The sequence below is a fragment of the Stegastes partitus genome, unplaced genomic scaffold (genome assembly GCF_000690725.1).
Source record: "Stegastes partitus isolate 25-593 unplaced genomic scaffold, Stegastes_partitus-1.0.2 Scaffold609, whole genome shotgun sequence".
In the NCBI taxonomy this organism is placed as follows: Eukaryota; Metazoa; Chordata; class Actinopteri; family Pomacentridae; genus Stegastes; species Stegastes partitus.
The window spans coordinates 107017-122902 of NW_007578340.1; the positions used below are offsets into that span (position 1 = coordinate 107017).

The following is a 15886-nucleotide window of genomic DNA, read 5'->3' on the forward strand; positions in this document are numbered from 1 at the left end:
TAAATAAAACAGGATAAACAGCTGTGTTACACAGCACCTGAATACTTTCAGAAAGAAAGAAATGGCAAGCTACAAATTCACACTAACATTCCTTTCACCCTTCTACAGTGCTATTAGTCCAGCTTTAGTCGGTAAATAGTAAAATTATTGCTGGATGTGGTTCCAGGTCAGCTACACTTACAACACACTTCTGATTACATCTGCCTCTGACCAGGGCTGTCTCAATGCTATAGGCTGCACGAAAACCAGACTGAAATTTCTCATACAGACCAAAAGTCTGAAGATGGTATTCAAGCTGGCAAGCCACAACCTTTTCCAACACCTTTGAAAGAAAAGGCAGGTTGGAAATGGGCCTGTAATTTGCAAGGATGCTTGGATCCAGACCAGGTTTCTTTAGGAGTGGCCTAATGAGAGCTGTTTTGAGGGCTGATGGAACTATTCCTGACTGAAGCGAGGCGTTTATTACTACTGTTATGAGGGACTGATGGCAGAGAGATTTTGTTTTACTAGAGCAGTGGGGAGAGGGTCCACTAATAATAAAAGTGGCAATTTGATTTATGATTATGTCCGTTTGTGCAATTGCTTTAGGTCCTTTAAAAGGGTGGAGGGCACATATGAAATGTGTTGTAGTTCCTACATTCACCTGATGTGGACGTTAATACCCTCCAACTAAAGCTGAAAGTCTGCACTTAAAGCACATCTGATTGTCAACCTGATCTGATAGTGGTGGTGTACAGAGCTGAAATGCTTCAAATTGTGTCAATGTTCAAATATTTATGGACCTGACTGGATGTTGTGTTAATGAAGGTATTCAGATGTAGGTCGATAATAACTGGGTTTTATGATGTCCATCTAAAAGGAGATTCTGAAGATATGGAAGACAAATAACGACCGGACCTGAAAACTTACCTGAAGTGTGCAGTGGCAGTGAAAGTGACGGGTGAATTATAGATCAGACAGAATAATGTACAAAGGCGGAACACTAAGTGTTTGTGTGTTGCTGCCCTCTTCCTTCCTCTAGGAAATACTACAAGCGTCTGAAGCAGTCCTTCACTCAGTTCTGGGCAGTGATGATGATAACCAGGAACACCATCAAGAGACGCCACTGGAGGAAGGTAGACATGAGACAGAGATCCCTACAGCAGAGTCCACACAATCTCTTAGCAACCCCATGTTTTCTGCCTTTATTGTGCCAGAAATCCTTTCTCCAACAGTCTCTTAACAGTCCCAGCAGTTTAATGCAACAGAGCTGTAATGTCTGTGTCATCTCAGCGTTCCCACCCTGACACACATGTTTGGGGTCAAAGTGTAATTCCTCTTATCTCCTTTCTTTTCATTTCCTTTAAAATGACTTTGGTACTTGTGCTGACCATATTGTTATATCAGTACCCTGAACAAACACTTAGCTTTCAGTCATACTTTCAGATTATTGACATTTTTTCTATAGGAAAAGGGTAGGATCAGCAAGATTACAAAAACAGGTTTTGTCGAGCACCTCGCTAACCCTCCACATAGCTTTGGTTTTGTTCATCATGGAGAAAAATAGAAATTCATCCACGGTTCTCAAAACATTAATGGAGTGACAACTGCAATGAAAAAGTATTGAATGTTTAAAGGGTCAGTCAAGTGACAACCTCACTGATTGTCAGCAGTTTCTCTACATTCTATGCAGCCAAAAATGTGTGTTGTTACCTTCTAAGTTAAGTCTTTTAGTGTTTGTTATCGTTGCGTCTTTTTGTTTATTAATTAACTGGTTGATAAATTAGCTGATTCTAAAATCAGATATGCAATAGAAGCCATTCTGCCGTTCATCTAAAAGGTAAAAATGAAATATTATTGCATATTAAGTATTGACATAAAACCTGCATTTTAATACAACACTCAGTCAGTCAATCCAATACCAGTGTGAGTGGTGGTACGGGCAAAAATTTGTGCCACTAGAAACTAAATTTGAACTCATAAAATTCAAGAGCAGCTTGATTTGATTTTAACTTGCTAAACTCAATTTTAAATTAGGATGACTGAAATTCATTTTTTAAAATTGTAATTACTCACAACAAAATTAAAAATATATAATTTGAATTCTTTTTTTTTTTTTTAAAATATATAATTTGAATTCTTTTTTTTTTTTTTTCTCCACAAGTTCATTTTTTCAGGTCAAAATATTTGAAACTCAGATTCAAATAGTTTAATGTCAGTTTCCAGTGGCACATATTTCTGATCATAAGATGTAGACAGAAATCTCGGCGAATACCCTCTTTATGATGAGTAATTTTTTACCCTGCAGGGCTGGGCCTTGTATAAATTGATGCAATGTTTGAATTTAGTCTGTGTGATCTGTTCGTTGCAGAGTATCTCATATGTAGTTAATTCCTGTAAATAATTTTATGTAATTCAGTGATGCAGTTCATGTAATATGTGTTTTTTCTACCCTTTGCAAACAGTTATGCTTGGAAGACAATTATTAGGATTCTGTAGACCAGCACAAAGGAAAATGAAAGTGGGAGAGGTGATCTTATGACTTACGGTACCTGCAGTGCCCTTACACAACCTACTGGGTGTGTTCTGTTATATGTTTTAGCACTGGAAACGACTACCTCCATAAATCGAATTCTTCCCTTTAACAAGCTTTCTTATCTTTAATTAATCATGTACGCACACACACACACACACACACACACACACCCTGGTTACACCTCATTCACGCACTTGTCTTGGACTTCAACCCTGTCGGTGAAATTCGAAGCAGCACTGCATCTCTCCTTCCGCCTTTTGAAACCTGTCTCTCAGACTTCCAGCTCCACAGCTCTAACAGGTAGGCTGCTCGCTGCTGTTTTTTAACACTCTGTCAGATCACATGGAAAAATGTATTCAGTAATTTAATTTATACTGCACTTGGGCCATAGCTTACAACTGAAAAATAAGGATCATGATCGAGGGAACTGCCGGTGTCAGGTTTCAAAACACTGAAGCTGTTTTATTTGTGTGGCTCCTCTCTTTCTCTTTTCTTACCTTAAACTAAGCTGAGCTTTTTCTTCTTTTTGTTTGTCCCTTTGCATGTGTGATAGTACAGCAAAGGTGTTAGATGTTATTGTTTTATGAGGCTTGAACTTTGAACGGTGGAGCTGTCAGGGGCAGAGGCTGCCTGTGTCAGCTATTCAAGCTGAGTTCCACTCATCCAGAGCTTTACTTTACAATAAAAAGTATTCTCTGAAAATAAGATTAGAGACATTCTGCATCATCCACCTCTCATACTACATTATAATATTTCCTATTTTCATTTTTAGCTTTAGATTCCCAGGTAACAGTTTTATTTTTCCTTGGTAGGAGATAAGTTTAAGACATGTAAATGTGATTTCTTTTGAAGTTTTCTATGGATGGACAACCTGACAACATAGTTTTTCTGTGTATTGGCATATTACAGACAAGCACACTTCTCAAATATGAAGAAAATAAGACACATTATTTCGATCCATATTTCCAGTCATTAAAGGCTCACTCCATGAAATATTAGCATCTCGTTTATTAACTTGTAATGCTTAGTGACAACTTGTAAGATGATGTCTTGTGACGCTCTGAAGGTTTACCCCAGTGATGCCAAAATTTGTTTTGGAGAGTATAATATTCTGGCCAGAGATCCCTCATGCAGACATGGTAATTGGTCTAGATGTTGGATCAACACCAGTGTTTTACAGATACTTTTTTTAAAAATTTTTTTTTTTTTTGAATAGGTGAGATTTTGATGTATTGGTCTGATTTTGCTACGTGAATGTTTATTCTGTTAACACGTTAAATGTTGTGTGGCTGATGGTGCCACTTGTCAGTCAGAGAGGATGAATACATTTATCTTATATTACATATAGTAGACTGCAGTCAATCTAGTTTTGGTCTAGTATGATGTTAGAGCATTAGACTACTCATTTAACCTCTTAGGCCCTAGCCTTTCTTCTTTACCTTTTTTTTTTTTTAAACATACAATCAGTCTATGCGTCTTAATCATCCAGGCCAGAGTGAAATTTGAAAAAGAAAAATCTCCTTTTTACTTCTACCAAATCAAAACAGTGATGTAACTAACAGCCTCATGACAATGACACTTTGCTGTTTTTGAGCCTTGTCCACAAACTCTCAGCTTTAGCTCTACCAAATCTAATGCAACAATGAAATTAAATATGACAACAGAGAACCAGTTTTAATCATCATAGTACGAAGCAGCATCTTCATGCCAACCCTGTAAAAACAGTGACAGGTTGCGTTTTTCCATAGACTGTAAAGATGAGTGTCTTGCCACTACCTTCGTCACTGTACAAAGGTGAAGGCAACAAATGGCAGAACAGGGCGCTGCCGAGCTGCTCTGGTGATGTAATTTGCAATCAGAGTCTGTGCAGTAGTGACCTGGGGATGGAGATGTGGTATTGAGATGCCACCTACTTGGACTTGGACTGTTGTGGACAGTTACTGTGTGCTTATCATTTTCAAGACAAAATGATTAGTAACTGCTAGCCTTCTACCTAGCCAGCTACATTTCTTAGCTTGGCATCAAGGGCCTGGTAAGGTGCTCGATAAAAGTCTCATTTAACATTTATATCATTTAAGTGATATTGCACATATATACACTTATAGTGTATATTGAGACAGTGAGGGTGAGTTGTGGTCTTCTCTGATTTGTGACACACTTGTTTATTTTGGAAGGTTCACACATTGTAAATCCTCTCTGGTAGAGCAGGGTTGGGCAGTCTGTTTGTTTGTAGACCTATTCCTTTGATTTACTTTGATTATCAAAGTAAAGTATTACTAAGTATTTTCTACTTATACACTTGTACACATCCATGTGTAATCTGTTATGAATATCAGACATTAGTTTATAATAAGATCTTCACCTGATACCTGTATCCAGAAAGATCAACAGAGTAATGTAAATGTAAAAATGTGCAAACACTGTAAACAGTGGGAAAGGCAGAGATATGGATTATCTCTGTCATATCTGAGTGACGCTACCTAGCTGCGTTTAGGAGGCTGCTCCCCATAAGCCATAAAACTCCTGATAAAAAACAATCTTTCAGGACTGTTGGAACTGCGTGGCCTGAGGTGTGAGGCGGAGCAACGGGACTGTGGGCGTTGCACAAGAATATAACAGGACGTGTGTCTAAGAATAGATCTTATTGAACCCACTGCTCAGGGACAGGTGAGGAAGTGTTTATAGTGTTGTACATGGACAACTCACCTGCGGAATTACACAGGGAATCAGCAACAAGCTTTAGGTGAACAAAGCTAAATCGTGGACTAATGTGACTTACAAGATGGAATCATTCTGTTCCCAGTGGTGGACTAACTGGTAGGATCTGGTTGTGTTTATTTCAGGAATTTCACGAGAAGAGCAACGTAAAAGCAGTGAGAAGCGCAAAGCCTGTCTCCTCAGGGATGGTAAGGCAACAAAACGGCCAATCAAGTTGTATATCATGGGAAGTAACCAGCCTACTGCTTTTCTCTCTTATTCCTTACTCACTGTGATAACCACACTCCGACGCTTCATTTTCTTTTTAGGATGTGGGGCTGTTGGAGATCCCTGCTGAGCTGTCCGCCAGACTTCGCAGTGGAGCAGGTGAGTTTCACTAAAAGCTCAACTACAATATTGATCTGATAAGGCCGCATTCTGAACAAAATGCTTCAAACAATGGTGTTAATTTGTAGGATCCAAAAATGTTATGAAGCTTATGACTGTGGTTCTGTCTCTGACCACCAGGACAACAGCATGCATCAGGGATCATAGAGGTTGCACCTCCCGAAGTGAAGGCAGAACACAAGCTCTCTCTGCCTCTGGATGTAGACAGATACCCATTCTCTCGCTATGCCAACTCCATGTCAAGGGTGAGTGAAGACGGTGTGTGCTCAGAAATGCACAGTCATGTTTTACTAAAATGAGCAGCAGCAGAAAGAAACAGATGTGTTTTAGCCCTGTAAGTTTTTTGTAGCATTGCTGACACATTTTTGGGTGTGATCCTTATCAATCAGTAACTGGTGATCGATAAGGAGCTGATCCACACCATCCCATCAACAAGGTTCTAGTAGAAACATAGGAAGACCTACTTCATATTCTGCTCTTGCCAAAACCAACTTAATAGACCTCCATACAGACACGTACTTATTCATTCAAACTAAATACATAACTGTACATCACATTACTGTTGTTGGTTATCAGTGTTCTGATTATTGACCACTTCATTTTGTACCAACAATGAGAAAATGCATACATAAATAAACTCATCATATATAGATCTTCCAAATATATCTCCATCAATAGATACACATCTGTATTCATAAATAAACAGGAAGATAGCAATTCCCCATTTTAGGCCCTGGGATACTCGGTCTGTAGGCAGCTTAACAGAAACAACCTTGCAATCAGCCCTTCAAGCCTCTCTGTTTCCATTGTGATGTGCGATCCAAACTCTAACTCTGAATGTGCCAAAATAACAACAAATAGTAGTTACTGGACGTAACTCCAGTTCTGTAAGCAGGTAGAAAATAGAACAGTGGAGTTTTATTATGTTAGCCTACGTGGTGAATTTTACCTTGTTGATGATGATATTTGAGTGGAGGTGACTGCAACTGGACAAGGACATCAAGAGGGCAGAGAAATTATCTTGTTGCCATCTCCATTGTTTCACACAATTCATACAAAATTCAAGTGGAATGAGATTTATTAATTTAAAATTAAATCTACAACATAAATATTTCAACTAAATATTTTCAACTGTAACTGTTCTTAGCAGCTTATTGTTTTAAACAAAGTCAAAATCGCACTTGAATCAATGCCTATACTTTTTTATTGCATTAAAATAAAGTGACTTAACAGGCATCAGGAAAACAGCAATGATTTCAAGAAAGGGAAGATTTGTATTAGAAACATGTTGAGGGAACTTGAACTAACATGTTTTTGCTTTATCAAAACTTTAATGTCAGGCTCAATCCTAGATTTTAATGACTTTCAAATTCTACTTCATAATATTTCTCATACAAAGATGTCCAGCAGTCACACTTAATGGATGAAAAGATGGATTTTGTTTCCTGTCTTCCTCTCTGAGTTTCTTAATGTTGTTGTCTCTCTCAGGATACATGGCACCAGCCTACAGGATACCCCCTCCAGAAACCTCTCACCACTCTGGAGCCTGAAGATGCCAGAACTGCCTTGGAGATTAACAAACTGGTATGTGTGAATGATTAGAGATCGTATATGGCATTAGACTTGATCTCTTCTTATGAATTTCTTTTCATGATTTTCAATCCTTCAATCTCCCCAGATCTTACGGTTTATAGGTGAGTCAGATCTCAGCGGCTGGCAGGAACAAATGTTGGGTAACTACATAGCAGAGAAGGGCCAGAGCCGACCAGCCTTGAGGGATGAGATCCTGGTCCAGTTGGCTCACCAGACGTGGGGCCTGCAGGAGCAGGACAGCCTGAGGGGCTGGCTGCTGCTTGCCTGCTGTCTCAGTGCCTTCACACCCTCACCGACACTGGACAAACCCCTGCTAAAGTAGGTGCTATGCTTTGGTTAGCCTTCTACTGCTATCAAGGATTAGTGGAGGGTGTACTGTACATCTTTTAAGATGTACAGTACACCCATCCATATCTATTAACTTTGGTGTCTCATTGACGTCTTTTGTTGTTTCTGCTTTTTATGGTGTTTAATTTTTTTATGGTTTTCGTCCACATTAAAACCAGGCACATGCATGTGTCACAAGATACTGTTCTGTGAGTGGAAAACCATCTTTTAAGATGCAACATTTTTGCTCTAAGTGCTCAGATGTCCTGCAGGCTCAGGACTCTAAAGATTGCTCACTTGAGCATCGTTGCACGTTCATAACTTTTCAGCACTGTGGGTGGTGGTATTGCTGCACCTCATTATCATTCTGTTATAGGCAAAAAAAATGTTGGCTTCTGGCTTGTTTGTATTTCTTTAGACCAATCACAATTGCCTTGGGTGGTGCTAAGTCAAGAATATAGCAATGGTGTTGATCAACAATCACAGCAAACATGGGCTGGGAGGCGAGCACTGTCATCGAAATAGCAAATTTAGGTGGCCTTCTTTACTGCATGATCCAAATGTGTTAGCTGTTGTTGCAAAATAAGTTTTGTATTTTACTTAAGTGGTTGTGTGAAGATGTAAATAAAACTAAATATCCAGTCATATTTAAATATCTTGTGAAATGGATTCACGTCATACTCTGCAGTATGAACAAAATTCAAATGACACTTGGCAGTTTCTCACAACTCAGTAGAGCATTTAATGTTTTACAGTTCATTGCTTCACAATGCAACCTCTGAGAAAATCAAATTTATGCATGTCCAGGACCTGACAACAGACAAAGTTAGATGGTAGCAACCAGCAGCTATTACCAGACATTTGGTAAAACAAAACAGCTTGGAGGACATGGAACGTTTTGACATTGATAGGTTGCCAGTAATATGACACCAGTTATTGATAATGTTGATCTAGATTTGATACAGGCAATAGTTTACTGGCATATAAGCAATCAACTACAAGGCCATCAAGGATATTTATTATCATTGCATTTCAACAATGAAACTTTGTTGGCACTTTAAAAAAAAACACAGAGTATGACAGAAAGCAACAAACAGCTTTATAAAACGATGTATTAAAAAAATAAAAACAAGTATTTACAAAATGATAAAAAAATAAAATAAATAAAAACAAGTATTTGAAGAGTTCATTTGCAAAAACAGATAACTTCATCTTCACAAACCTTCAGAAAACCCACTTTTCTATCGTCTACCTGAGACAACATCAATAAAACTTAAGTTATCTCCATTTTTGTCATGTCATTTCTACTGAGTCAAATCCACTCAACTTCAGTTTGATTGATATTATCTCAAGCAAACAACAACAAAATAAGTTTGCTGAAAATCTAAAAAAATTGAGTTTTCTGTTTTTGCAAATGAACTCTTCATTTACAAAAGCGTAAGAAGTGTAGTAGTGCAGTGAGGTGCAATGTCTGCATTAAAGTGTCTGATGCAAGTTTATGGTCCATCAGTGAGTCTCTGTTTGAGAGCTGGGGATGGGGGTGGGGTAATGGAGGCTACTCTGGGTTCTACATGTTTGTAGGTGGGATGAAGAGAGGTGGTGTAGTGTAATGGAGGCTACAGCTCTGAGGAAAAAGCCGTTCCTCGGTCATCATTTGTCAAATGTGTGATGTTTAGCATGTTGCCAGAGTTGAGTGACTAAGAATCTGTTGATTGCAATTCTAGATCCAGTCCCTTCAGTGGTTAGTCTTACCTCAGTACTTGGTTTCTGACAAAAAAAAGTCAAGTAACAGAAGGAAAGGTTTACTGCCTTAGGACTGTCTGAAATATCACTTTATCTGCCTGCACATAACGAATCCTATTTCTCTGGCAGGTATGTGTCTGACCATGGTCCAGGAGCGTATCGTTCACTGTGCCAACACAAAATGTTAACATCTCTGGAGCTCCCAGCTCCCACTGCCCGTATCTACCCACCCACCCTGCTGGAGTGGACCTCCAACCAGAGGAAGGGAACCATGCTGCTGGACGTAAACACCTTCAATGGTAAGACTCACTGAAAAGTTTACGTACTTAACATGAAACAGAGCAATTTGGCAAATAGCATTGTTGATTTACAAGTATTTGCTTTCAAAAACCCTTAACATCATGTGATTATTTTGCCTTAGATGAGAAACTGACAACTCAAGTGGAGTCCTGGACCACAGGAGAGCAGCTGGCCTCATGGCTTCTTCATTTCAGGTATTCACCTAGCTCTAAACATACAGCCTATTTACTTCCCTATAAGTGTTCTGCATGTACATCCTTCATGATTTTCCTCCTCTGTGTATTATTGGTGTCCCATAGAGGTGTGTCAGAGACAGTGCAGGGCTGGTCGGTATCTCTTGTGACTGATGAGGGCTGGTCAGACTTAGCTGGATCTGACTTCGTCATGGATCTGTTGGCTGGAGCTGAAACTGAAGTGCTGCCACCCCCAGGGACTCCCTCCTCTACAAACTCTGACTACCTGTTCAGCGGCCTGGGAGACAGGTAGAGCACTGAACAAGTGACTACAGTTTGGATCCTTCTAAATACCTGGATACCAATATCAACATCTTTGTGTCTGCTTCTCTCCAGGATGCCGGTTACAGATCTAGATGACTTCATCCCACCAGCACCTCCCATGCAAGCTCCTGGACTGCCTCCTTTTGAAGGAAACCCCTGGGGAAGAGGTTATCCACAGGAGGGTAAGTGTTAATGCTAACACACCAGTTTGCTTCAGACAAAATCTAATTTAATTTAATTTAATTCAGTTTCATTTTAATAGTTCTCAGCATATCTCACCTCAAGTTACTTCACATAGTAAGGTGAAGACCTTACAAAATGTATATGGGAATATTCAACAAGTCCAAAGGTTCTTTAGATTCCCTTTGAGAAAATATTTGGCAAAATATCTATCAGGACCATCAAACAGTATCTGAAAGCCCCTTCCACCACACCTTTCCAACATATGAATTAGAGATACTGCATCTGGCAATTCTGCCTGTTTCCTGCAGGAATTGACCAGTGATATGAAGACATGAGAAAGTAGGAGGGATGTGAATGTCTCTCACAGCTTCTTATTCTTAGTTTTTGCACAACTACTTACTAACAGCAGTTTTCTTTACTGTGCCCGTGAGCATGCCTATGTGGTTCTTCTGCCTTTAGCCTCCTGGCCCGGGGGGAACTGAAGGCCAATTCATTGGTTCCCCATGACTGATTCATACTTTAAAGCAAATTGCAGATTAACTCATGGTTGTATTCAAACTGCAATAGGTATGTGTCAGTCTGCATTGCATTGCCCCTCATATCGAACAATAATGTGCACACATTTAAAAGGCTGGATGCAACACCTTTTACAGGATATACAACTGAAGTTGTAAGAAAATAGAAAATAAACTGATTTTTTTGATTCACTATCAGCAAATCGGGGCTGCAAGGTAACACAGTTGGTAGCACTGTTGCTCGCAGCAAGAAGGTCGCCGGTTCGCGTCCCAGTGGGGGCACCGGGATCTTTCCGCGTGGAGTTTGCATGTTTTCTCCGTGTACCGTGGGTTCTCACCGGGTTCTCTCTGTGTTCTCCGGCTTCCTCCCACATGGTCCAAAAACCTATTGAGGGTTAACTGGTGATTCTAAATTGTCCGTAGGTGTGAATGTGAGTGTGCTTGATTGTCTGTCTCTAAATGTAGCCCTGCGGTAGACTGGTGACCTGTCCAGGCTGTCCCCTGCCTTCGCTTTAAGTCAGCTGGGATAGACTCCAGCCCCCTGCGACCCTAGAGAGGATTAAGCGGTGTATAGATAATGGATGGATGGATGGATGGATGGATTATCAGCAAATCTGTGTTTAAAACGCCCCTCATCAGTTTCAGTCTTACACGGTGGCTTGGTGACAATCATGTTTCTTATTTTTGTCACTTCCTGATCTTCTCTGATTTTCTTTTCTGAGGTGCATCAGAATAGTTTCAGGACTAGTGTCACTAAAGATATATTTCAAACCCAAACTACAAAGTAGGAGTTTTCCCCTTCAGACGATCAACCAGTGAGCGAGAAGTGGCGAGAGTTGTGGCAGGACAAGTGGTGGCTGCTTCGCCATGGCAACGCGCCTGTTCACAATGCCCTGAGCGTCCAACAGTTCCTGGCTGAGAAGAACGTCGCTGTGCTGTAGCAACCTCCCTACTCACCCCACCTGGCTCCATGGGATTGTTTCCTCTTTCCCAAGCTCAAGGAGGTCATCAAGGGCACTTGTTTCGAAGACATGGACGACATCAAGATGGTTGTGATAACGGAGCTGTGGAGGATCCTGGAAGAATCCTTCCAGGAGTGCATGGCGGCGTGGCAGAGAAGACTGGGAAAGTGTGGCTGGGAAAGGCTGGGGAATTACTTTGAAGGGGAAACCTTGTAGTTTGTAGTTTGAATTTGAAATATATCTTTTGTGACACCAGTCCTGGAACTTTTCTGACACACCTTGTCGTAGCTGGTTACATATTGGAATGTAACACTGGGTCTGTAATTACTCCTGAGGACCTCAGTGGGTGGACATAGCACAGGATTTCTGGAGAATATAAAACTTCTGACCATGGATGGACAGTATGCACAAATCAAAGCACCTGCAGAGTCCAGCAGAGAGCACTTCAATTGCAGCTGTTTTTAATGATGAATTATAAATGAGTGGATGACTGAGATTCTCCTCATACTGTCTGTCTTTGTGATAAGTGGTGCACTTGCAATGGGGACCATCTGCATGGTTACAAATTTTGGGCTGCATGTGGACATCCATGCCGACCCTCAAGGACTTGTTTGGTTGGCAAAATGTATGTCACGTGTACTCTTGTGGGCCTTTGTAAACGGCCAGGTGTGGAAAGCATGAATTGGCCTAAACCCATCTGTGGCCCCAGGAGTGTGCTCTGTATCACTCATGTAAATTGACACCCAGAACCATCCATCCATCCATTATCTATACACCGCTTTATCCTTACGAGGGTCGCGGGAGGGCTGGAGCCTATCCCAGCTGACTTAGGGCGAAAATGCAAACTCCACGCAGAAAGATTCCGATGCCCCCACCGGGACGCGAACCGGCAACCTTCTTGCTGCGAGGCAACAGTGCCACCCAGAACCAGACTGACATTATATGTCTAGTTGTTAGCCCTCTTCAACTTGCCAAGATCAATATGAACAACCATCTGTCAGGTGTTTTTTTTTATCAGTGCCCAGTATTTATTCCTAGCTGTTGTTAGCATGGCATACCATGACGTCACTCTCCAAACGCCTGCTGTACACCTGAATCTACCTACAAGAAGTTGTCAGAGGATTCTCATCTCATTTGTTCTCCAACTGCAGCAAAACAAGCTGTCCCAGTGTCTAGCAGATGCTCTTAGTTTACTTTCACTTGATAGTATTCCAGGTGATTATGCTTACACTGACTGACCTTCAGGGTCATGTAACTGAGACTGTTTTGAACTTAGCCACAAACTTAATCAAGTGAATTAGCATTTTCTCAGCTCAAGGATTACCAATCAGGCAAAGCAGACACTGCTGACAGAGGCTTTATACCGCGAGTGGTTTTCTGAGTGTTTTCACATTTTGTTCATATTGATGAATAAAGTACAACATCAACTAAAAGTACACACATTTTTCAATGATTCCTGAATCACTGACAGATCCTAGTTTTGAACAGCAACCCTAACTCTGGACCTCTAAATCAAAGCTTCGGGTTGTATGCTCCATTTCAGCTTCTGTACCTGTATGGAGAAACAATCAGCCAGTTAGAACTTTGTAGACAGGAGCAGCATCCATGAAAAATACAGACAGAAAATTGGAGACAAGCATAAATGAATGTGACACAGCTCTACAGGACACTTAGGGTCAAAGAAACAATCCATTACATTGACAACATTGATATTTTGCAATGTAACATTAAGCATTCATCTGAAGTAGCATTTCTGTTCAGGGAAATGTGTCCTGCAGCTGCTTTTTTATACATTTCTATGGCTGTACACAGTATTAAGCGCTTACTTTGGTTTCTTTTTAATGTTACGCTTGTTGTTGGCCAATAAAGCTGAATCTGATTCTGCTGCTTGCAGCTGGACATGCAGTGTACAGTGGGCTAATCAAAGCTTGTTTGCTGCCTGTTACACAGATGAGAGGCAGAAACATGAATATATATATCAAAACAAAATACTTATTCAGTCTGATTACTGTGTGAATGTGCTGAAAAGTTGTGTTCATTACAGATATTTTAAATGTATGTTGTGTTTATACAGTGTATACTCAGTTTTTAGTTGAAAGTAAGTAGCATCACACACACACAGAAATCGTGGCGGTCAAGCGTTTTTGCTCCAGGGCCCACTAACGAGTATCTCTACCTGTCTGCAGGGCGTGGTCGACAGATGGATGCCTATGTTGATGACTTATTTGACCCTGTACTGGACCACGGACCTCCGGTCAGTGCTGTTGTCAATTCATTGTATTATTCAAACTGTGTTTCAAAGAGAACTGTGTGGCCTAATTATCTTGTACTGAGCATGCTTATTGAGTCCTTCTGGATTGTGCATCTCTGATTGTCTCTTGTTACTTACTGTGTGAAGTGTCTGAACAAGTGTGTTTTCTGCAGTCTTTCCAACCCCTGCTCTTCCCTGTTTGTGGCTGGTCTGTCACTCACCTTTGTGACACCTTCATGTATTTGTGTGTGTGTGTGTGTGTGTGTGTGTGTGTAGGACATGGAAAGAGTAGCCATGCTGAATCGCAGGATGAGAGGAGGAGGGGGGATTGGACCCATGTATGGATCTGGTAGGAAAACTGGTACATTTTACATACTTGTGGAATGGTCTTGACGAAACAATTAAATAAAGTGTGAATACAATGCAATTTTTAAAAATGTGCAAAAGATATATCTGAAAAGTACAGAAATGAAGAGGGGAAATGTAACATGTACAGATGTTAATGGCGCTTGTTCATTTTCTTCTTTTTTTGTGTGTTTTTGTTGTGTTCTGTTTCCTTAAATAGCTCGATTGGAGTCGTTTTTTTTGTATTGCCTGTTTAGTTTATTGAATTGGATTTTGCATTTATTAATGGTGAAGAATGGGGGTAGGACTTGACAAGCCTAGGTTTCTTCCTATCCCTTTTCGAACGAGTCAGATGTGTATTATATTGAAGTTGGCTTTTATTTTTTATTTTCCTTTTCATTTTTAAAAAAAATGTTTGTTCATTTGAAATAAAGAATAAATAAATAGATCGATAGATCGATAGATAGATAGATAGATAGATAGATAGATAGATAGATAGATAGATAGATAGATAGATAGATAGATAGATAGATAGATAGATAATGGAGCTGGTATGACATTCAGAGCCACAACAAGCACAATAATGGGAAATATGAGAGATGGATACTTGGAATTTTCTTTAAATTGCATTCTATGCAGTGAACCATGCAGAGATCCTGCAAAATTTTCATATGAGGTACTTCAAAATGCCCTCAGCCTCAGCATAAACAGCATCACAGGAAAAAGATGGTTCTTGCATGGAAGTTTTGAGTTTTTCCAACTCAAAACTTTCACGTCTGTTAATTTATTTCGAGTCTATGTAAAATACTTTCATATATCACATTTCAAAAATTTCAAGTAAAAATAATTTTGTTTTTTATATGTATTTTTAATTGGCTCCTACAGAGCCACCTTCTTTATGATTTACATTTCCTTTTTCTTTTTTTTTTTGTTTTTTTTGTTTAAACGTTGGTCATTTTGTCTTTTTATTCATATGAGAAGCAAGAAGGATTTCTAGAGAATCTTAGCCTTAATGCAATTCACTGTGGGAAGCTTTTGCCAATAAGCTAACATTTACTCATTTGACCTCAATACTTGAAATTCTGAAAGTGATGTATTATTTTGAAATATTTATTTATCTAATCATGTAAAATTACTAGTCAAAGAAATGTTATTTTCTTATCTTATTTTGAAAGAAAAATCTCTGTAAGCTGAAATTAAAACTGGCCATTGTGATTTTCAGGTATGCCCATGACAATGCCAGTCTATCCTATGGGTAAGTGATCAGTGATCAAGAGTCAAACTTACTGTTCTGGTTGGATCATTTTCTCAAGCCATCATGGTATTAGCATAATGACAGTATCATTAAGAAAACAGGAAAATGTATTGCTGTTGACACAACATGTTTGTCACTCAGTTAGTTATAAAAACATCATTAATTCATTGGTACAGAACAAGGCGGCTACATTTGTTTTAAGATGTCCACATCACATCAGCTTTACTGGAATGCACAATAGACTATTTATTTCCTGTAGAAGTCAGACTTGTCAATGGGTTACTCTGATCTATAC

General features: G+C 39.7%; 1 protein-coding gene across 1 annotated transcript in view; it reads left to right on the forward strand.

Annotated features, from left to right (window-relative positions):
• Positions 1 to 15886, forward strand: part of LOC103362861 (unconventional myosin-XVB-like) — a 68155-nt gene that overhangs the window by 12845 nt on the left and 39424 nt on the right. Inside the window, exons 6-17 of the mRNA XM_008289371.1 lie at positions 1022 to 1115; positions 5359 to 5421; positions 5542 to 5599; positions 5741 to 5865; positions 7109 to 7204; positions 7299 to 7531; positions 9413 to 9582; positions 9705 to 10065; positions 10153 to 10262; positions 13927 to 13994; positions 14268 to 14340; positions 15559 to 15591. Of these exons, the coding sequence (XP_008287593.1) occupies positions 1022 to 1115; positions 5359 to 5421; positions 5542 to 5599; positions 5741 to 5865; positions 7109 to 7204; positions 7299 to 7531; positions 9413 to 9582; positions 9705 to 10065; positions 10153 to 10262; positions 13927 to 13994; positions 14268 to 14340; positions 15559 to 15591 (1484 nt within the window). The remainder of the gene's footprint in view (positions 1 to 1021; positions 1116 to 5358; positions 5422 to 5541; positions 5600 to 5740; positions 5866 to 7108; positions 7205 to 7298; positions 7532 to 9412; positions 9583 to 9704; positions 10066 to 10152; positions 10263 to 13926; positions 13995 to 14267; positions 14341 to 15558; positions 15592 to 15886) is intronic.